This window comes from Acipenser ruthenus, chromosome 8 (genome assembly GCF_902713425.1).
Source record: "Acipenser ruthenus chromosome 8, fAciRut3.2 maternal haplotype, whole genome shotgun sequence".
Lineage (NCBI taxonomy): Eukaryota > Metazoa > Chordata > Actinopteri > Acipenseriformes > Acipenseridae > Acipenser > Acipenser ruthenus.
In genome coordinates, this window is record NC_081196.1 from 54,277,506 (window position 1) to 54,301,256 (window position 23,751).

The 23,751-nt window shown below is 39.1% G+C and overlaps 2 protein-coding genes across 3 annotated transcripts; both read right to left on the reverse strand.

The window, feature by feature from the left end:
- Nucleotides 1–8,213: 8,213 nt before the first annotated feature.
- Nucleotides 8,214–12,730, reverse strand: LOC117407475 (claudin-10-like). The gene is made up of 5 exons (XM_034012556.3): nt 12,399–12,730; nt 10,644–10,805; nt 10,472–10,553; nt 10,057–10,164; nt 8,214–9,519 (listed from the first exon to the last, which is right to left on the reverse strand). The coding sequence occupies exons 1-5, from the start codon at nt 12,616–12,618 to the stop codon at nt 9,354–9,356; spliced, it is 738 nt and encodes a 245-aa protein (XP_033868447.2). The 5' UTR covers nt 12,619–12,730; the 3' UTR covers nt 8,214–9,353.
- Nucleotides 12,731–14,231: 1,501 nt separating this feature from the next.
- LOC117406909 (claudin-10-like) lies at nt 14,232–18,702 on the reverse strand. 2 transcript variants are annotated; one of them, XM_034011300.3, is made up of 6 exons: nt 18,577–18,702; nt 18,261–18,491; nt 17,216–17,377; nt 17,053–17,134; nt 16,381–16,488; nt 14,232–16,005 (listed from the first exon to the last, which is right to left on the reverse strand). In XM_034011300.3, exons 2-6 carry the CDS (start codon nt 18,478–18,480, stop codon nt 15,900–15,902), a joined length of 678 nt encoding a protein of 225 aa, XP_033867191.1. In that variant the 5' UTR covers nt 18,481–18,491; nt 18,577–18,702; the 3' UTR covers nt 14,232–15,899. The 2 variants fall into 2 exon arrangements, with proteins under 2 accessions (XP_033867191.1, XP_033867192.1); XM_034011301.3 differs by having other exon boundaries at nt 18,261–18,697.
- Between the last annotated feature and the right edge of the window lie 5,049 nt (nt 18,703–23,751).

Sequence of the window (23,751 nt, forward strand, 5' to 3'; positions counted from 1 at the left end):
AAAGTAATAATTGTGGACTTGCTATTAAAACATCCCACTAAAAATTCTACTACAGTACAATAGCTGTACGTGAATCTCACTATTTCTGCATTCATGGATATTTTGATGTGAGCTTTTTGTTTCCAAACTTCAATCAAGTTAAGGCCCTGTGGGATGAACCTCACTGAGGCATTTCCTCCAAAGAGCAGCTATGATAGAGCCATAGCAGTTCCATGTGCTGCTCAGTTTCTAGTTTCACTCACCTTTTATTTTGTAACGCCACTTTTGACGTTGTGATACTGTAAAGAACACCTCCTTCAATGCAAAGGAAAGAGCCCGCCCAGCCAATGTACAAGCCAGCTCCTAATTCAAATCTGGAAAAATTTTGTGAAATTAGAAACTGTTAAACAAGGAGAAAAATCCCAATATTTTCTATTTTTTTCTATTTTTCAGTTGTGCATGTAGATAAAACTGTAACCGATTTATCTATTGAATGACCAATGTTTTTTTTTTTTTTTTCTCTCTCCGTAATCCAGATAAATTACTTAAGCATTAATTGGGCACTGGTTTGAGGAGCAAAGCATATGGCCTGACTAATCACCAGATGTCAAACTAAACCAGGCTCTAGACCTGGATACACATGATCCATGTCTCTGAGCAAAACTTTCCCAATTGTAATCTGAACAGAGTGTTTGTTCATTCTTCAAACTGCTTGATCAAAGCTCTTTGCTATAATAATATTGGGAGTAATTTCACTTAGGTTCTATAATCAAAGATATACATTAGAGTACTAACAATAAGTAATTAAAAACTGTAAATAGTGTGCATACATCTTTGATATATCAATAACAGTGATGTGGTGCTACTTACTTTGTTTGATAAAATTTTGCGTCATATAATTCTGATGTAATTCGGTTCGCATACAACGAGAAACAACTCATAGACAAGAGACTTGCATAAAGAACACAGATCACAAGTTTAACAAAAGTCGGAATCAGCCGCACCTGTCCTTCATCTACACACTGCATGTGTATAAGATCTGAGCCAAAATCCTTTTCTTAACGTCAGCTATTTCTATTTCCAGTGTCAGCCGATTATAGACTGACATCCTGTGCAGCAGTAGTATCTGACCCCATATCAAACCCCATGCAACGTATAGGGTCTAATACCAATACACAGGAAGTGAATCTATTGTGCAGTGGCATGATAAATTGGCTTCATCAAATTATTTTAAATACCCATTTAAACACAAGTTTATTCTCATCACATTTATTCGGGGTGTTTTACCAGTTAGCATTTATATGAGATTTGCCATAATTCACACAGCAAAGTAGAGTCACTTGCCTAAAGCTTATCACTGGTGTAGACATTTTAGTACATTTAAGAGAGCCTCAGGTTTGAACTGGGGTGTGTTATTTATGGAGCCTACAACTACAAGTAAATATTTTAAGGTAGGTGAGAGGCAGTTTTACTGACTATTCTAATGCAGTTCAAACAGAAATACAGAAACACTATACAATACATACGTTTAACCTGCTGCTATAATTTAACAAAGGATACAAAGAGATTACATACCTGGCAGTGCCAGCAGGGACTCAAAGTCTTTGCAGTCAGAAACTCCAGTTGAACCGTGGACACATATCTTCCAGAGGTTGGAATAAAAATCTCCCATCACAATGACAGTGCCATTAATTGTCGACACTTGCCAGATTTCAATAGGCAAGGTAAAAGTTGTTAGGACCCAGCCTGCAATACACAGGAGGAACGCAGCGATCTCACAAGCATTTTGGTTCATTTTTAAGGCTGTCTGCAATGCTCAAATCCTATAGAATAAAAATGTTTCTTCGTTCAGTGTATTGACCAAATGACCCCTACTGACTACTAACCTTTTTTTAACCTCCCAACTGAGCTGCTCGTCCAAGCTGGCAAAGCCTGTGAGATATGATCCCACTCTCCAGCTTTCTGAGGTGAAAGATCCTGGACTACGCTTAGAATTATTAAAATGGGAGTGGTTGATCTGTCAGCAGCTGATCAATAGTTTGACATTCATCCCAGTATGAAAGTCACTTATGGACCACTATGATGAGAACAGGATGAGTTGTTTACTATTATTATTATTATTATTTATTTCTTAGCAGACACCCTTATCCAGGGTGACTTACAATCGTAAGCAAATACATTTCAAGTGTTACAATACAAGTAATACAATAAGAGCAAGAAATACAATAACTTTTGTTCAAGCAAAGTACAAGTGTGACAAACCACAATTCAGTAATACAGCAGATAATAGTGATAGTTACATCAGGATATGATTAAATACAAAATACTACAGGTTAAACACTTGGCAGATTACAGTATTCTGAAGTACAGGATTAAATGCAGTAAAATAGGGGGCAGATAAGAGCAAAATAAAGTACATTTAAATGAAGGGTGATAGGGTCCCAGGATACAGACAGAGGAGTTCTACAGGTGCTGTTTGAAGAGGTGAGTCTTAAGGAGGCACCGGAATGTGGTCACGGACTGGGCAGTCCTGACATCTGTAGGAAGGTCATTCCACCACTGCGGAGCAAGGGTGGAGAAGGAGCGGGCTCTGGAGGCAGGGGAGCGTAGCGGAGGTAGAGCCAGTCTTCTAGTGCAGGCGGAGCGGAGAGGTCGAGTGGGGGTGTAGGGAGAGATGAGGGTCTGGAGCTAGCTGGGTGCAGTCTGGTCAAGGCATCTGTTGGCTAGTACAAGAGTCTTGAACTGGATGCGAGCGGTGATCGGGAGACAGTGGAGTGAGCGGAGTAGTGGAGTAGCGTGGGCGAAGCGAGGCAGAGAGAACACCAGGCGGGCAGCAGAGTTCTGGATGAGCTGGAGCGGACGGGTGGTGGACACAGGGAGGCCAGCAAGGAGGGAGTTGCAGTAGTCTAGGCGGGAGAGTACCAGGGCCTGGACCAGGAGCTGGGTAGCGTAGTTGGTGAGGAAGGGTCGGATTCTACGGATGTTGCTCAGGAAGAATCGGCAAGTGCGTGCCAGAGTGGAGATGTGCTGGGAATAAGAGAGGCAGGGGTCCAGGGTGACTCCGAGGTTCTCAGCGGAGGAAGAGGGAGAGAGTGTGGTAGATTCCAGAGGAACAGAGATAGAGAGATCAGAGGAGGGGGAGGAGGAGGGAAAGAAAAGGAGGTCAGATTTAGAGAGGTTGAGTTTGAGGTGATGCGAGTGCATCCAGGAGGAAATAGCAGACAGACAGGTAGAGATAAGGGAGGAGATGGTGGAGTCAGAGGTGGGGAAGGAGAGGAAAATCTGAGCATCATCAGCATAGAAATGGTATGAGAAACCATAGGATGCGATGAGGGGGCCCAGGGAGCGGGTGTAGAGAGAGAATAGGAGAGGACCCAAGACTAACCCTTGGGGACTCCAGTTAAGAGAGGGTAGAATAGAGTGATCAACAGTGTCAAAGGCAGCAGAGAGGTCAAGGAGAATTAGGACAGAGGAGAGAGAGGCAGCTCGGGCACACTTTAGTGAGTTGGTGACAGACAGGAGGGCGGTTTCAGTGGAGTGAGCAGAGCGGAAGCCAGATTGGAGAGGGTCAAGCAGAGAGTGGTTGGACAGGAAAGCAGAGAGCTGGCGGTGTACAGTCCGCTCGATGGTTTTGGAGAGGAAGGGTAGGAGGGAGACAGGACGGTAGCTCTGGAGGGAGGTGGGGTCGAGGGTAGGTTTTTTGAGGAGGGGAGTGATGGAGGCTTTTTTGAAGGCAGAGGGAAAGATACCAGAAAGTAGAGAGGTGTTGAGGAGGGAGGAGATGAAGGGGAGTAGAGCAGGAGCAGCAGCTTGAAAGAGGTGAATGGGGAGGGGGTCCAAGGCACACGTGGTGGGTTTGTGACCCTGGAGCAGGGAGGAGAGGTCAGAGTCTGAGAGGGGCAAGAAGGTGGAGAAGGAGGGCGAGTTAGTAGGGGATGTAGTGGGTGTAGGGGTTGGAGCAGGAGGGGGTGCGGGGGAGGGAGAGGTGTTAAAGAGTTTGCGGATATCTGAGATTTTAGAAGAGAAGAAGGAGGCAAAGTCATCAGGGGAGATAGAGGAGGGAGGAGGAGGAGGGGGGAGGGTTTAGGAGGCAGGAGAAGGTAGAGAATAGTTTACGTGGGTTGTTAGTGGAGGCTTGGATTACAGATTGGAAATAAGCACATTTAGCAGAGGAGAGAGTAGAGGAGAAGGAGGAGAGGAGAGTGCGGTAAAGGTCTAGGGCAGCAGGGAGTTTGGTTCTCTTCCATTTCTTTTCAGCAGATCGCAGTGTGATTCTTGCCGAGTGGAGCGCTGAGGAGAGCCAGGGATGGGGAAGGGAGGGGCGAGCAGGTCGGGAGGTGAGGGGACAGAGGGAGTCAAGGGAGGAGGTGAGTGAGGAGAAGAGGGTGGGTAGCAGAGTCTACAGAGAGTTGTGAAAAGGAGTCGATAGGAGGGATGTGAGAGAGAGCAGTGGAGGCAAGGACAGAGCGGGAGAGAGATCAGAGGTTACGGCGAGAGGTGACAGTGGGGGTAGGAGGAGCAGGGAGAGGGGGGAGAGACAGAGAAATATAATAAAGGTGGTAGGTACAATGCCTTGCGAAAGTATTCGGCCCCCTTGAACTTTGCGACCTTTTGCCACATTTCAGGCTTCAAACATAAAGATATGAAACTGTAATTTTTTGTGAAGAATCAACAACAAGTGGGACACAATCATGAAGTGGAACGAAATTTATTGGATATTTCAAACTTTTTTAACAAATAAAAAACTGAAAAATTGGGCGTGCAAAATTATTCAGCCCCCTTAAGTTAATACTTTATAGCGCCACCTTTTGCTGCGATTACAGCTGTAAGTCGCTTGGGGTATGTCTCTATCAGTTTTGCACATCGAGAGACTGAAATTTTTGCCCATTCCTCCTTGCAAAACAGCTCGAGCTCAGCGAGGTTGGATGGAGAGCATTTGTGAACAGCAGTTTTCAGTTCTTTCCACAGATTCTCGATTGGATTCAGGTCTGGACTTTTACTTGGCCATTCTAACACATGGATATGTTTATTTGTGAACCATTCCATTGTAGATTTTGCTTTATGTTTTGGATCATTGTCTTGTTGGAAGACAAATCTCCGTCCCAGTCTCAGGTCTTTTGCAGACTCCATCAGGTTTTCTTCCAGAATGGTCCTGTATTTGGCTCCATCCATCTTCCCATCAATTTTAACCATCTTCCCTGTCCCTGCTGAAGAAAAGCAGGCCCAAACCATGATGCTGCCACCACCATGTTTGACAGTGGGGATGGTGTGTTCAGGGTGATGAGCTGTGTTGCTTTTACGCCAAACATAACGTTTTGCATTGTTGCCAAAAAGTTCGATTTTGGTTTCATCTGACCAGAGCACCTTCTTCCACATGTTTGGTGTGTCTCCCAGGTGGCTTGTGGCAAACTGTAAACGACACTTTTTATGGATATCTTTAAGAAATGGCTTTCTTCTTGCCGCTCTTCCATAAAGGCCAGATTTGTGCAGTATACGACTGATTGTTGTCCTATGGACAGAGTCTCCAACCTCAGCTGTAGATCTCTGCAGTTCATCCAGAGTGATCATGGGCCTCTTAGCTGCATCTCTGATCAGTCTTCTCCTTGTATGAGCTGAAAGTTTAGAGGGACGGCCAGGTCTTGGTAGATTTGCAGTGGTCTGATACTCCTTCCATTTCAATATTATCGCTTGCACAGTGCTCCTTGGGATGTTTAAAGCTTGGGAAATCTTTTTGTATCCAAATCCGGCTTTAAACTTCTCCACAACAGTATCTCGGACCTGCCTGGTGTGTTCCTTGTTCTTCATGATGCTCTCTGCGCTTTAAACGGACCTCTGAGACTATCACAGTGCAGGTGCATTTATACAGAGACTTGATTACACACAGGTGGATTCTATTTATCATCATTAGTCATTTAGGTCAACATTGGATCATTCAGAGATCCTCACTGAACTTCTGGAGAGAGTTTGCTGCACTGAAAGTAAAGGGGCTGAATAATTTTGCACGCCCAATTTTTCAGTTTTTTATTTGTTAAAAAAGTTTGAAATATCCAATAAATTTCGTTCCACTTCATGATTGTGTCCCACTTGTTGTTGATTCTTCACAAAAAATTACAGTTTCATATCTTTATGTTTGAAGCCTGAAATGTGGCAAAAGGTCGCAAAGTTCAAGGGGGCCGAATACTTTCGCAAGGCACTGTATATTTATTTAGTTCATGTTCTTAAGCGTGCAGTGTGTCCTTGGATTATAAACAAAATAACTGTTTTCACAAAATGTCCACAAGTTTATTAGAAAGAATTTCATGGTTTGATGAAATTCTCTCAACATTAGTTCCCGAAGACAGTTAGGAGGAGATCTACTGTTTAAGAAACAAAACTATTTTAAGAGTTTACTATAGAGTTCGGTGTCCTTGAGATCATGATATCAGACAATACGTTGTGCTGAAAATTCAGTGATATTATAATGTTATAACTCAGAGGTAGTGTAGACTTGGTTTTGGACCAGTATGCAAGGTGTCATAAATACATAGACTCAGTCATGGTCAGCGATTGGAACAACGTTTTTAAAACAACACATCCCCTCGGCACTGTTATGGTTATGTTCTTAACAAACTGCTTTAAAGTAACCAGGATCATGTGTGGTTAATGCATTATCTTTTAGGATTTGTGGATTCATGGATTACAGCTTTAATATTTCTGAATGCTCCGTTCTTCAGTGCCCAACAATTTAGTACTATGTTTTGCCAATATGTATTGTACAGTCTGTAACTTGCATTTCTACAGTGATGTTTAGGGCCTAGGATTTGAAATGATTTCCCATGGAAACTAAGAAGACACTTCAAAGTAAAATAAAAAAAAGTGTGTTACTTTATTTCAATGCACAACAAAAAGGCTTTTGTGCACTTAATCAAGAGCACTTGCAATTCTTACCTCTCACTTCAGATTGCTTCCAAGATGGTAAATATCAGACACCAATAAGATTATTATTAAACTCCAGAACTATGCATCATCTAACAAGTAATGTGCCATTCCAATTGTTGATAAAAATAATAACAGAATGTGAGAAGCAATCCGGCAGCCTAATGATATGAAATCGAGAGCTCTTTCAGCTTCAAGTCTGGTTTTACACTTTTGCAGAACTTTTCAATACTGGTAACTGTTGTATTCACATGAAATATGGACCAAGATGGCAAACCACCGCACTGTACTTCATACATTCTTAAACAAGATACACATGAAGACATTCACAATGTATTCATAAGGTGCATGTTGATCTAAACAATTAGGGATCTACATACTGCCACTATCTGACATTTAACTTACCTTTAAAGATAAAAATGCGCTTAAGGGAATCTTACTAGGTGTCAGAGTTTGTTGATCCTCTTTCTTTTAATGTTTCTTTTTAATTCCAACACTGTTTAGATCAATTGAATCAACCCCATAATCATCTTGGGCATGATGCCACAGGTGCAAACTTGAGTCAGACAGAACTGTGGACAACATTGTTGTTGTTTGGCTTCTGTCAAGGGGGTGTACCAATCCAATCGTGTCTAGCTGCACTTAATTACTTTTGAACCTAAAGCTGTCAATGAGCGGGCAGGATTGTTGCAGCCTATGATTTAAAAACTAATTCAGTATAATGTTATGTTTATATTAAAGCTTGGCTGTGGCTGTGGAACAGGGACAACCTGCCTTCACATTTCCCTTTTCAATGAATGTAATTACAGTTTAAAGGGGTGGTCACAGGAAACTAAGAGTTTTAATGTTGACTTGGAATTAAAATATTGGTATCCAAATCTGAACGAATTGACAAGAAATAAGCCAGGTCAGAGCATTAACAACTGCTATAGAAATGCAATGGAGTTCTGCTCCATTTCACATCCTGTATTTGTTGTTTCTTATCTGATTTCTCTAAACTGTAAACACTGGTATCTGTACATTCCCACAGCTATGTGTGTCTGTTGTCATTTCTAGAACAATCCATAACTATTAAACATTCCCTAGAGCTAAATTTTGAAATGTTAAAATAAACCTAATAGATCAAATGACAATTAATGACATTGGAAAAATACTCGTCATTTTAGAGTCTTCCAGGCTCAAATATTTCTTGCCACCACCCTGTAAATGCCCTTCATGTGCAGCAAGTATCTGGACCCCTGTCTACTACTACTAATACAGTACCAGTGACTGACAGCAGATGTAAAGAATGGAAAACAAACAGTGAAACAACAAAGATGTTGCTATGCCAACAAACATTTAATTTAAAGTCTTGGGTATCAGTTATAAAACTTATTGTGCTTGTTCATAAAAATGAAATACGGCAATGTGGTTTTGTCGCATCGCAAGCTATATCTTATCGCAAGCCAATGTGGTGTGATACCACCAAGCCAATCAGAGTCAGAGCACAATTGATGAAGTGACATTTTTTCCCCCTCCCAAACAAACTTTATTTACAGACACCACAAAACAGCATTCAAAAAAGTAAAGGTTGATGGTTGTACTGCTATGTATTTTTTATTGGAAAATAAGTCATTTTAAGAGAGATCATTTTTTTAAACTAAAGGGGGAAAAAAATCTTCTATTGTGTTCTAGGTATTCTCACAGTAATATGGCAACATAGAGAACATTTGAAATAAAATTGGATATTTCTAAGACAATTACAAACAATATATACATACATGAGTAATTACCAAAAAAACACAGTAAAAGTACACTATGTATTTTTAAACTACTCGAGACCCATAATTTGATGCACTTGTTTGAAATTCATAACTAGGGCAGCAGTGTGGAGTAGTGGTTAGGGCTCTGGACTCTTGACCGGAGGGTCATGGGTTCAATCCCCGGTGGGGACACTGCTGCTGTACCCTTGAGCAAGGTACTTTACCTAGATTGCTCCAGTAAAAACCCAACTGTATAAATGGGGAATTGTATGTAAAAATAATGTAATTGTATGTAAAAATAATGTGATATCTTGTAACAATTGTAAGTCGCCCTGGATAAGGGCGTCTGCTAAGAAATAAATAATAATAACTATGGGCCAGAATACCCACGGCTAGAAAGCTATTTTTTTCCAAATCGTCATTAGCAATTATTTATTTTTCAGAAAGGAAAAAAAATACCAATGCAAATTCTAAAACAAATAAGAGTCTACTTATAAAACCCTAAATAAAATGTCTGGATTGTTTGAATTCCTGTAACTAGTGTTGAAAATCTCACCCTGTGTGATCTCACAAACATTGTCATTTGTGACTACGAAACCCGACATACTGCAAATAGTAAGCAATAGTGCACTCATTGCTGCCGTGTACAAAGTCAGTTGGTAAGTATGAACGTTCAGTACAGTAAGTACACTCCAGTTCGACTGTCTCTTCTTTCTGTTAAACGTAAGCATCTCTGTCAAAGTCTTTTGATTGGCTTCTATACTCCCGCATGGACCTCTGAGTTTTAGAGTCTTTTGATTGGCTTCTATACTCCCGCATGGACATCTGAGTTTTACGGTTAGGGGTGATATATGATGATCCTCCAGTGTAACTGTAAATATTCCTGCAATAGAGGATAATACTAGGGTTGGTTTGTGAGATAAGTGAAAAAGGTACAGTAATTATGCATGTGGTATTTACACAGGTGTATGATATACAAACGCTACACGTCATATGAAGAAAACAGTGTATGGCAAAGAAAAACAATGATAGTGTTTTACTTTCTGAAACTCGTTGTGTAAGGACAAGCAGAGGTATATATGTGTCCTTACTGCTTGGGTATTTTAAATCCTGGTTTTAGTAACTGAAGGAAAGTTGTATATTACATATTGTATTGTACTGTAAAACCATCTAAGGAAGCAACAATTTTGAAACGAATTACTGTAAACACAGTCCACACAGCCAAAAGGATAACGGCTTCTTAGAAGGAGTACAGTTATATTCAGGTATGACAGCCACTAACCATGGCCTACACATCTACTGGATTTCAGTCCGTTTGGGCTCATATCAGATAAAATGTCAAAATTTCAGTTCCAAAAAAAGAAAATCTGTGATAGAGTTACAACAATTTTCTACAATTCCAGGTCATTCTTTTCCTCACCTTTTTGACTTAGAATCTTTTCCATTTATTAAACAGAAAATTGATCCACCTACAATGCAGAGTGCAGAGCCTGACCAGCCAATAAACAAAGGACTTCCCAATTCATATCTGAAAAAAAGTGTACACTCTTATTCAAGGTAAAATGGTCTTTCACAAGAAGACATTATTCCATTCCAAGACCCATAGTATTATAGGTATCGCCTGTTAATTTCATAAAAATTGGGGGAACATTTTATATAGAAAAAGTTGTACATATGTACATATTCATGCCCAGTCCCCAACCATCAATCCAATGGAGTAAAGATCCTTATTTCACAAAAGTATGACTTCTTAATTACTGATGAATTAATATACTTTTAGGTAACACACAAATTAAATTTAATAATTACAACATAATTTATTTGTATTTACTTACTTTTGGTCCATATAAGTAGGGTCAAAAAATATTGCAGTTATTCTGTTTGCATATAGTGAGTATGCACTCAAAGAGCACAAACCTGTAAAAAGAACAACATGAGTTTTATTAGAAGTGATCATTGGCAAAACAAAAAAAAAAAAGCTTTTGAACACAAAATTACCATATTTACCTCCAACTATGTAACAGCCTCCTGCCACACAGGCAATCTTAGCTTTGGTGGTGTCTGTTCCCCCAATCCTTGTACACCTCATCCCAAACAAGGCAAATATGGCTCCGAAAAACCCCAGTGTCACACAACAAATCATGAGGCCTCTGCAAGCTTGGATGTGATCTGTTGACAGTGACAAATCCATTGTTATCTTTTTCACATTTCTGAAATACAGATGTGCTGTATTCTTTCATTGACTTGTAAATAAAACATGGGTGCTCAGTCATGCTGCAATACCCGTTTCATTCCCAGCAGTAATGCATAGCAGTGACACAGGTCCCATTTATGATGTCTCAGGGTCTGATTCATGTACCAGTGGATCTCTTACCTTTGAAAATGGCTCAACAATGGAGCACATATTAGCAGTCAATATTATTAATATTAGTTTGTTAAAAATGTATTTTCGAGTTTCATTTTTGTTACTTTCAAGCAACACTAATGTCAAATGCATTGTTCCATTCTACTTATGATTTTCTGTGACTAATCAATTGTTTAGTGTTTAAAATCACACATTTCTTCTGGACTATAGTAATGGTAATCTTATGAATAACATATAATCTGCACACACATTTGTTCCTCCATAAATCTTTAACACTGTGCACAATCTGTCTAGTTCATGTCAAGTATTGGGCAAACAATTATTCTTAAATGTGTTGTCCTTTAAACATAACAGACGCTTAATAATTATAATAAGTGTAATAAAGAAAACATTTAAATAAAATTACAGTAAATTATAGAAAATGCACCACTGTAGGCACTATTTAAACTTGCTGATAAACCTTTCAGCCTCAGCAGCTATTGCATGGGATCTCCAGGTAGCAGATTCCAATTTGAGTATAAGTTCCTAGCATATTTCTGATATTGCCTGCTGTTAGACACAACCTTTAAAAAGCATGTCATCTAGAAAACTTCTACATTTATTCAGGGTCTGATATGGGGCAGACAGGATTTCCCTTGGTTAATTCTTGCTCTCTGGTGCCTTCTATGTAATCAAAGAGTGGCAGACATCTTCCTACTACTCCTGTGTATAAGAATGGGGTTAAGACCTCATTTTGGAAAAGCCGACCATTCCTGGTTTAATAACGCTCCATTGAGAAGGTGCTAACAAATGTCTTACACCTTCATGGATTGCACAGATTATGTAATGAACACACCCCAAATAAGTTCACAAAGCTCTACTAAGAAACCCTGTTAACAGCACTAATTCAAGCACACGACTGGCCTTTGTGGGTTAGATTATTTGCTGAAGAAGGATATTAACATGGGTATTAAGACAGAAATGGTACACCAACAAAAAAAAATTGTGAATCGGGCCCTAAGACTTAAAAGAGATGATGGTATAAATTTCTGTTGACTTCTCGTACGTTACTTTAAAGTAATTGTTTCCCCCATATTGTAAGCATAACTGTACAAACCACTCCCCCATAGATGTCAGTTTCCCTATTGAGTCAAAATGGAACTAACTCGGTGAGCAGGCATTGCATGGATTTTGTACATTGCATAATGCCTGATTATTTTAACATTTTTCTGCTTTCTATGGTATAATAAAAATGACAAGTGAGAAACAGTTCATTGTTAAAAAAAAAAAAAAAAAAACTAAGATAGGTTTCTGTCTTTATCACTGTTCTTGCTGTCATATTACTGACTGTAATATCTATGCCTGCATACATTTTTTTGATTACTATGCCAAACATAAAAGATATGAAAAGACCGTACGTTCCTGTCCCAGTATGCCTGACAAGTCCCTGCAGTCGGTAACTCCAGTCGAATCTGTGAAGCAGCTCTTCCAGAGGTTGGACCAGAGGACAGCAGTGGTTATGATGTTGCCATCAAGTGAAGCCGATTTCCAGTAGTCAATAGGCAAGGTACAGCATACCAGGACCCAGCCACAAAACTCGACGACTAAGGCAATTATCTCGAGGTTCATAGAATTCATTTTAGATCCTTCATTCAGTAAAAATCAAATGGTGGATCCGATGATCACTCAACCCCTACAAAAATAACTGACCAGTCTCCACACTCACTAATAGATCTGAGATGTGATCCTATTCCCCAAACTTTCTGAGGTTAGAAATTCCTCGACTAGGTACTAATAAAATGGGAGGGGGCAATATGCAAATATGTGTCACCAGAACTTGACACATGCAATAGTTACGAATTTCATCTCAACCAGAAAGACACATGGTTTCCGAAGATCATTTGTGCTGAGAAGATAGCTGGCTTGTAATCCCAGACTAATACATAGGGGTGTATGTAATTGCATTCATCCATGCAAATAATATAGGGGGCCTTTATTGCCAAATTAATATTAACTAAAATGTTTTCAAAATAGATGGAAATGCATGAGACAGCAAATGTTTGTGAAGTGAACCAAACAGTGAGGGAAATAATTCCATGTTTACCACTAACTCTTCGACTACTGCTGCCCTGAAATGGCTTTTCACTTTTTGTTCAGTGCTAGTTTATTATGTTTTCTTTGTGTAACAGGGTGGAGGCTGGACACAGACCGACGACCCTGCACACCGCAAGCACTCTGCAGTCACATTGCAAGAGAGCTGGGCTGGTCTGCATTTGTGGTTTTAGAGCTTTTAACCTCACCTCATTTCAGCAACAGGGTGCAGAATCTTCAACAGCAGTGTATTACACAACACAGCCCGTTAGATATGGACAGGAAATTCAGACGGTCTAAAATGGGGAAGAGCGCAGTACAAACCAATCCAACCTGTTTCAGGTTAACATGTAGATAATGCTTAACACATTGCAGCTTTTACAGTATTTATATGTACCTTACTTTCCTGCTTTTACACAACAGACACAGTAGAATTAAAATAGTTACATTTTATGTGTAGAATTTGTTCAACTAAAATAGTTAATGTTGAACAATTAGATTAACCTACAGAAAATTATATTATTATGAAAGATATGAAATGATGAGTGTATTAATGAATGGAGTAGGATACTGTAACGTTCAGAAGTATTGTAGTTTAAAATGTATTAATTGGTGCACTGGGTTCCTGAATATTAGACCACATTGCTTCCCAAGTTGTTTTTCACTAGGATTTCCAATTCAGTGTTCCGTTTCGCAGAACAGGAGCAAGGGCTGTGAGAGAGGTGAGGGCTCTCTGTCTTAGAGAGGGAACGAGTGCTTGTGACTGGTGAAAAGGCAGTGTCTTCCCTTGGCTCGCAGAGAGCAGTCTTTGATGAGTAAAGGTGGTGCTGCTGGCCTAACTGACGAACCCAGATAGCAGGGAGCCACTCTTGCTGAGAAGGTCGACGCCCCCTGGGCCGCTATGATCGGAACGAGAGCAGGGAGGAGACTGGGGAAGGAGTCCTAGCCTTGTGAATCACATCCTAAGGTTACAAATATTAACTAGTTGTTTGGTGGTGTGTGTCATTAACTGATTGTACATGAAAGCCACCAAGTCTCCAGAGTGTCTTGTTGAAGAAAGGCAGCTGCTTTTAGATTACCCCAATATTCAATAGTACTATTTGAGATTAGGAAGGATATTTATTTGTATTATTATTTATTTCTTAGCAGACACCCTTATCCAGGGCGACTTACAATTGTTACTAGATAACACATTATTTTTACATACAATTGCCCATTTATACAGTTGGATTTTTACTGGAGCAATCTAGGTAAAGTACCTTGCTCAAGGGTACAGCAGCAGTATCCCCCACTCCCCCAGAGCCCTAACCACTACTCCACACTGCTGCCCATGTTGAGCATGGCAGCACTGATGATTGGATGGACAATCTTCCTCAATTAAATACTTTTTCAGAGATTTTCCATTGCAAATCTTTAACAAACTCTCTGGAGGAAGCAATTACCGGTGAATAACCCTCATGCAGTGTTCATTTTTAAACTGACCTGGTTACAGAAATCCCACCTCTCTTCAGGTGCGCTCAGACAGACCCAAAGGTAAAACATTCAAACAGTATCAAAGGATGATAAAGAGCACGTTTTATGGGATAATTATTCAGATTTAGGGGGTATAAATAGGCTTTGAAAATCCCAATGAACATTTCAATTAGATGTAATTTTTATATGGTTATACTAGTTGTCTTAGAATGTCTATTTCTTACCTTCAAATTAAACTTTCTTACTGAAATAAAGGTTCTCCTTTTTTAGGGTCCTTCCTTCTATCCGTCTGTCAGACTACAGAGTAACCACACTAACTGCACCACTCTACACAAGACTTGTATCTTACACTGTTATCCTCCTACCGACATAGACATTTGGCTATAATCTGACAAGGTCATTCACTTTCTTAACTGAAGCTAAACTGTCTAATGGGCATGCATGAAACATACTGTATTAAGCGGTTATTCAAGCTACATGGGGGTTTGCAGTAAGCCTTATTGTTTATTATACCTGCACATAACATAACAGGCTGCCAAAAACAAAACAACATGCATTCATATCATTTTACTGTCATCAACATTAGCCTTTTGTTCTTAAGAATGCCCAACATGATTGCAACATCAACAGGTGAGTGTGAAAAATAATTGCCTGATGCAATTGTTATGATCATATTTGAAACAATGTAAAAGTGTTATTAATGGTTCTGAAATAAAAGTGAAACTCGTCATTCACTTTGGTATTTCGAATGGATAACAATAAGGCCTCACTGGCTGCAATCGGTATCAACTTGGAGGGTAAGTGACTTGGAGTGTCACCAGCAGTGAACTTACCTAATGAACTCCAATTCAAAACCGAAAAGCTTCAGCCAACTAAAATGTCAACGTTTTATTGTATTATATTAAACCCATAGGGCTTGTATTAACATGACAGAATTAGAAAATCTTCTGATCAGAATACAGGATTATAAAGGGGAAGAAAGATCAATCGCTTATCAAAATCACATTTAGAATAGTCAGAATTACACAAGTACAAACACTCTAGATGTAAAGATTATACAGCATATTGATAGAATTTGTTCAAATTAGAGACACCATGTTACTTAAAGGATAAGTGGCGGGGTTCAGGAACATACAGTGGTACTACACAAGTGTTGCTACAACTGTTTAAATAACGTACCTGCCATTTTTCATTGTTAACATCCTGACAACTTTTTACACTTATAAAACTATAACTGTTTCAAAGCTCTTCAAAATGTCAGCTCTAGTGCACTGGGGTTTGAGATCTGTCCTCTAAATCACTGCTGGAAGAGCGATTAATCCACCCTGCTTTCTTATTTCTTCTTTCTTTCCAGATTAAACAAAGGAATCTATGCCAGACTGTTTCGGTGAGTATCTATATGTTCTTATAGACCTCTGCGATTTCATGTAGGAGGTTGTTCCTTTGTAAATGTATGTCTTCCTGCAGGAAACAAAACAAAACAAAAAAACTGTCATTTAGAAAGCGTTTACATCACGAGAATACAACAAATGAACAACAAATACTGCAAGTAAAAGTGGAAATTTGAGTTTTTATACCTAACAGTTCACTATAGAATATTACAGAATATTAGAAACAAGTTTAGGTCATCTCAAGCCAGAATGGTCAAGTGTCTAACTTTCTCTCTGACTAATTAGCTACTAAGTATTGTAGACCCCCAAAAGGTGAAAACAATGGAAGTGTCGTAATATTAGTGGTCGTAGCTACAGTATACCCCATTAGAAAAGCTATAGTGTAGTCCAGGGAGGCCCTGTACAATGATGACTTACTACAGCTCAGGTTGTTCTTTCCCCTCACCTTTCAAACAGTCCCTCTTTCACTGTTGAGTAACAGTACATTGAACCACCAATAAGTGTGACTGAAGAACCTGACCACCCAATGAACAAACCAACTCCTAATTCATATCTGGAAAAAAAAAAACATATACAAAAAGCATGTTAAAATTGGAAAAGGTGGAGACTATCCCAACACTTACTCTCCCAAGAACCTGTTCAGTGTCTCAAGACATCACAAGGGCAGGGTGTAAATCTGATTAATGTTTCTGTTGTCTTTTTTCTGGTCTCAGTGACCTCCAATGCCCTAGTCTGCTTAGATCAGTGGTAGGCAATCTTGGTCCATCAAAGACCTTGTCAGAGGTTCAATTGATTCAATTTAATAACTAAAGTCCTGGCTGGAACAAATACCTGGACTGAAACAACCAGGGCTGTGCATCTCTCCTGCCCTAGATGTACAGTACACTCCTGCCCTAGATGTACAGTACACTCCTGCCCTAGATGTACAGAGCTCTGGGGGCATCATCCTCACATGCAGTAGGTGGAGGGCAATAGGGTTTATCACAATTCTAACATTATGTATGTTCTACTACCTTTATGCAATATAATACTACCAGTTAAAAAATGCAAACTGTAAGCAGTGCACAGACATTATATATCAATCTCTGATATATCAATACGATGTGGTGCTACTTACTTTATGTTTTGAAAATTTGGATCAAAAAATTCTGATGTAACTCTGTTCCCATACACTGAGAATGCGCACAGAGACGTCAAACCTTGAAAACATTTTTGAAGAGATTATTCAGTGTTCTATTAAAAGAACAAACTGTTAGAAACAATAAATGGGTGATATTTACCGCCGAGTAGGTGAAGTAATCCTACCAGAAAAGTAATTCTAGTTTTGATCTTTTCTGATCCTCCAATCTTGGTACACTTCATCCCGACCAAGGAAAATATGTTTCCAAAAGTGCAAAGGATGATACCAATGATCAAGAGTCCTCTGCATGCTTTGATGTAATCTGTTGAACATAACACAAACTCAATATAATAATATATTTTTTTCTCATTTATGAAACACAGAAGGTGTGCTGTTCATTTTCTTTATCAAATAAATGACATTGTGAATATTAAATATAGGGCCCCATTCAACGTGAACTTCAGATTTAATTACTGTTTCATTAGCTTGTGTTGATATTCATAAAACCTTTCAAAAGGGGTATTGGAGTTTAATCTTGTGTTTCAAAACACACATTGGAGAACACTGAAAAACATTCTATAAATAAAGCAGGACTTCAAAGATGGGATAATAGAGTCAGGTGAGTGTTTACAAGTGTGGACGTTTAACAATACAGAGCTTACCTTTGCTTTGTGTAATATCCCCTTTGCTTTGATTCATTTCTTGTATCTTAAATTGTATCATTAACATTATTTTAAGCATCTCTCCTCAGAAAATGTAAACACAGTCTCTCAATAAGTATGGCAGTGCAATGTCGCTTACTCTCTTGTAATGTTTTACCGACCAAAAGCGCCCCAAAGGTGGTAATGTGCAAATTGACCCACTCAGATGGGCATGCACAAAAACAGAGTACATTACATAGCCATGCTTATTCAGATACGTTGCATATGCAAGCCCAAAAAAATGAATCAAAGTAAAGGGAATGTTGTTCAAAAGGAAGGTAAGCTCCATTCTGTTAAACTCTCACGCCAGTAAATCTTTAAACAAATGTGGTTATTTATCATTTCTTATAAATTCACAGTATACAGCTGTTGAATTGACATGCCAATACCAAGCCTGTTTCAGTAGTAAACAGCTGTCAAAACATCATTCTGAAGCGCCTGCATTTTATAGATCCTTAAATGTGAAGGCAGTGCCCTTGTTAAAGGATAAAGGAGATTGCATACTTGGTTGTGCCAACATAGACTCAAAGTCCTTGCAGTCAGACACTCCAGTTGAACCGTGGACACACATCTTCCAGAGGTTTGAATAGTAGTTGCCTGTCACAATGACAGTGCCCTCAGTTGTTGACACTCTCCAGGATTCAGTAGGCATGGTTGAGGATATCAGCACCCAACCCGTAACACACAGGAGGAAGGCAGCGATCTCAAAGCCGTAATGATTCATTTTTAAGATGTCTGTAATACCAATAAAAATGAAAACAATTAAAAAAACAAAAACAAAACAGGAAGTCCGTCTGTGTTCATTCAGAAATGAGTTTACCAGCTGGTGGATCTGATGAACCCTATTGATGGCTGACCATTCTCAACCCCTGCTTCTGCTGTCAGTGAAGCTCCAAATCCAAGCTGGCAAACCTGAACCTGTGAGATGTGATTCCTCTCCCTTCCAAACTTTCTGAGGTTTTATTAAAATAGGAGGGGTCAATCTCTTTGCATCATCAACAGTTGACCAATAGATTTGACTTTCAACTCAATTGGTAGGCTTCATTGTTTAAAATGATCATTTGAGCTGAGGTGATGGGGGAGTACCACTGATGTTTATCAATGCAGCTAATATAAGGTGGGTATATCTATATTAAGAATAACTAATGCTGTTCTAGTATGTTAATTGCACAACCTACTCGCTTTAGTCCAATCCCAATCCAGCAGCATCAATGTGAGCATACAGTGCCCTTGTCCATGTGCTGATGCATATAGTTTGTTTTGTAGGATCAGCTGATTTTTTTTTAAAAACAAGAATTATCTTAAATAATCAAAACGGTGCATGACGTCTTTTCCATCACAATCACAGATCACCTTGGAGCACAGGTAGTGATTATCCTCATCTGTTCTGCGTTTACTCTTGTCTCTCTGTTGAGCAGTGCCTGTGTATGTGCACTAAGAGGTATCTACAGTGTTATACTGTATCACTTGTGTTTGTGTTCTATTTATATGACTGAATTAGAATCTGGATGTACTATATCAGGAGTCTTCAATGCAGTTGCTGATAATTTACCCGTTTTGGAGAACTGCCGAGGTTAGGGATCTTAAGTGAACATTTTAAATTGGGAAGAACATTGCGGTAAAATAATTGGGCACTCAATTTTTTTTTTTAATAACACTTTTTAAAAAAAAAATCAGAATGCATGTACAGTATAATTTTCAAAATTGAATCTAGAGAATGTTCATCAAATTCTGATCAAAGTTTTTGAGGTCATTGTATCGATAACTTCAAACACTCAGTCTGAGCATTGTATCTCCCTGGAAGGCTATTGAACAATCCAAGTGCTTTTGATGGTGTCAGTCCTAGAATGACCACAGGACACCCGTGGTCTGATATGGGGAAGGTCACATTTACCTAATGTGGATTATTCTGTTTCCTTTGGAATGTTATATATTTCAAAATGTTGTATCCTGTGACTGGTTCTGGGTCACTGTTTGCATGCATTATGAGACACTCGAGCACGCTCGAGCATACTCTGAAATTACTCAGAGGTCAGAACAAAAAAACAATGCAGAAGTTTCATCACAATAATGATATCATATCATTAAATCACAGACTTGAGATTGGCTGTGCTTGTTCATTATTATCTGATTTATCTGAAGATGTGCTGCAGTAGCACTTTGACATGACAGAGTAGAATAAGGGTATTGGGAAGTTTCCACATCCTTCAACACTTTGGCATGTCTCCAATAATTAAAAAAAGAACAAACTTGTTGTTGTAAATAGTATACCTACTGAACTAAGCCTTTGAATGAGTGTGGCATTACACCAACACACCAATTTGAGGAATCTGAAGGGCAGTAGCAGCGATTGCAAAAAATGAAGTTCAACACAGTTGATTACTGTCAATACAATGGGGACAGATGGTTTTTGAATCAAAGGGAATTTAATAGGTTTGGAGTCAAAAAGTGGAGCTTTCACTATCCCAATTGACCAATAACATTATGAGATTTATATTGTCATTGCTGAAATTCTGCTGTAAGTATAATTAAAGACTTCTGGGGATCTTTAAACCCATCAGAGTGCCAGTTTCACCTGCTGTGTGCTACATTACCGTCCAATCAGCTTTTAAAGCACTCAATGCGGAAGTTAATTGCCCATTGATTGGTACTTAGTTGTAAAGATAAGGGAAAGAGGTTTTCTTGTTTTGAATTCAACACATTAATGAATGGATGCATTTAATACCTGCAGATAAATACTTCTTAAAGGCAATTACAAGTGTGATTATCAGCATACCCCCTAGAGTATGCACTCAGAGAGCAAACCTGTAAAAGCAACAAAGTTTTATTAGAAGACAGGCATGTCATTAAAAACAATGAATGGCTCTATTTCTCTCCCCCCGTGTAGCAGAATCCTGTGACACAGGCAGTCTTAGCTTTGGTGGTATCTGCTCCTTCCAGCCTGCTACACTTGTTCCCAAACATGCAAACAGTTCCAAAAAATCCCAAGGTCACAGTAATCTTTTCACCATGACAACACAATCCCTATGTCAACTGCTTTCCCTCACATCTGATTTAAATAACTTGTGCTGTATTCTTTCAATGGCTCAGTTAATGATGTTTAGAACTAGATCCATTGTTGATTCACTACTTTATTACTGATGGAACCCGGTTCTAACTCATGCATGCCAGTAAGAATGTGGAGGTAATCTAAATTCTTACAATTCTATATATCTGTTTTTAGCGTTTGCACACGAAATACAGAGAGAACCAAGAGGAAAATGTAGAAAAATTGACAGGATAAAGCCCTGTTGATCTTGATAGAATTTTCTTTGCTACTTTTCCCATATTTCACTGGGTGGTGTGGCATTTTGAAACCCAGACTGATTGAGCTAAGACTAAATGAGTCACTGTAACACTGTAAGCTTCAGGACATGGTGATATATTTATTGAGATGCTGTGTACCCCTAAAGAACCCAATACAACAATTTAAATACACACAGCATCACTGTGTCAAATAGATTGCATACCTTCCAGTCCCAGCAGAGATGCAAAGTCCCTGCAGTCGGAGACTCCAGTCAAACCAGTGAAGCACCTGTTCCACAGGTTCAGAGGCTGGCAGTGGAAATGACATTACCTTGTGTCGTGGGATGTATGGCATATTGTTTACCGTGTTTGTTTTAAGACTCAGGACTGTAAAAATGTAATGATTGAACATTCACCATATGGAGACCTTTAAAATGTATTTATGTGGCTCTAAGCATATGGTAAAGGGTCAGGAAACAAATGCTGAAATCTCAATATTAACCATTTTTCAGAGTTGTTTTTATTCAGATACTTTTCATGAATTAGATATCTTCATTCACATACCTCGGCAACAAAAACTGACTTCATGAGCCATATACTGTATACGTCACCTGATCTGTGAGCCTATACCCAATTGCCATCTGTGGCATTTTTAAATGTTGTTAGCTCAAAGTATATACCAGTACATTGCATTGCATAACAGTACAGTTATTTTTTAAGTGGTTTGCAGTGCGCAGGTGTAGTGGTAATGTGATTAAGGAACAGAAGACAGACAACAAAGTTCACTATCCAAACAGGGTTTTTTTTGTAAACCCTGGTCCGGCGACCATAAAGAATAATCCCAGGCAATACACTGTTCCAAAACAACAGGTTTCAGTACCAAAATAATAATACACAGTTTGAAAGGAATAAACACAGTAGAACACACAAAGACGCAGATGTTCACAAGCCCAGAGTGAGTGCTATAGTGCTTGTGGTGAAATACAATTTATTTGTGTACAATGGTGCAGTGTTGTCCAGGTAGACATCAGTCACACCCCCTTGGTTAGCGAGTGCAACTGTTTCTCCTCCAATCCATAGTTGCCACATCGCTTTCCTTCCGGGTCGATGACTTGGTGTACCACAGCCCCTTTCTAGATGGCCAACTTCCACCTAATCCTGGGAATGAATTGTCAGGCCATCCAGTCCAGGGCACTCTGTTCCCTTTACACAGCGCCCTCACAGGTCGGGAGGGAGATTTATAACCAAGATTCATTCTTTCCCTGTCACAGACATAATATTGGGATGGGCCACCATTTGCCCTCATCAAAACCAGGGATGCTAATCCATTCAATCACTAATATTCCATCTCATTTCAGGCTCAGCTGGATTGAGATTGTGGTGGCCATTGAAAATCTTCTGTCGTGCTTCTCAAACCATGCCTAATCCAATTGGATAGACAGGCCCTAATAAAGTGGCCAGGCAGTGTACATGAACAGTACAGCTGTGTTTTTATGAGCTGGGGGACCTGACAAGCAGCTTAATGTAACATGAAATTGATTCTCATAGAGACATCATGCTTGAGGAAATAACTTGTTCTGCAGTACATGGCCTTAGGATGAATGTGCCTTTCAGTTTTTCAGTGCTGTCAACAGCATACCCCAGCAGAAACGTTAGAGCGCCCTCTCCTGGCAAGTCTGATCGGTAACTGCAATTTGATTTTACATTTAACTTTAAAGTGATCTTTATAGACAGATGGGTGGGGATTAATCTAAGCGTACTGGCGTAGCATTGAATACAGGTTTTACTGGACCTCATGAGGAAGAGCTGTTTTGTAATATTATATTTAGAAAGGCTTGTACACTGTAAAAAATGTGTAACGTGAAAATGCATCTCCATTTTCCAGTGTTTTCTGCATGTGTTTGAAAGGGAACGGAGACTCCAAATGTAATAGGACCAGTATGAGGTATAACTGTCAGTGTAGTAAGGGAAAGCGCCTGGTGGATCAGCACAGTTTGCTAACATATAAGATCAAATGAGGTCTGCAGTTATGGCCAACGGTTTTGCATCACCCTATTGAATTAACTAATTTTGCTTTATAAAGTCGAATGAAACCTGCTGACTAATGTTACGTTAACTAACATTGAATTACATACTGCTTTGTAGTTTTTCATATACTTAACAAAAAACTGACAAAAGTTGAAAAATGTGACATTTTGAAATCTAACATAAAATACTGTACTAGGATTATGCCTTCTGGTAGACTTTTGTGATAATATTTTGTAGTTTCTTTGATTACACGATGTTAAATAAAATATCTAAATTATGTTCATATAGTTGTTTTTTTTTAATAAACAAAAAATAATGAAAAATATTTAAAAAAATTAAGTCAGAAACAAAAACAGCATTGGTTCATTTAAAATGATGTCATTTGCAACTTAAATTAAGAACCCATCAGTGAATGGAGTGTACATACTGCTCAATCTTACAATCATATGTTGATAATGACAAACTTCAGTTTTTTACACCACCCGAACAGTTTAATCTACTTTCTACATTCATATGCTTATTCAGATTCTAGTCTTGTGCTGCTCACTAAGGCCGGGAACCATCCAAGTTTGACCTTAATTCGAATCTTACAAATAAGTTTGATTTGCAGGTTTTAGTGTCAATTTGAGGGTCTGACTTGGGTGGCGTTAATTTTAGGTAAAGCCAAATTACCTGCTACCTT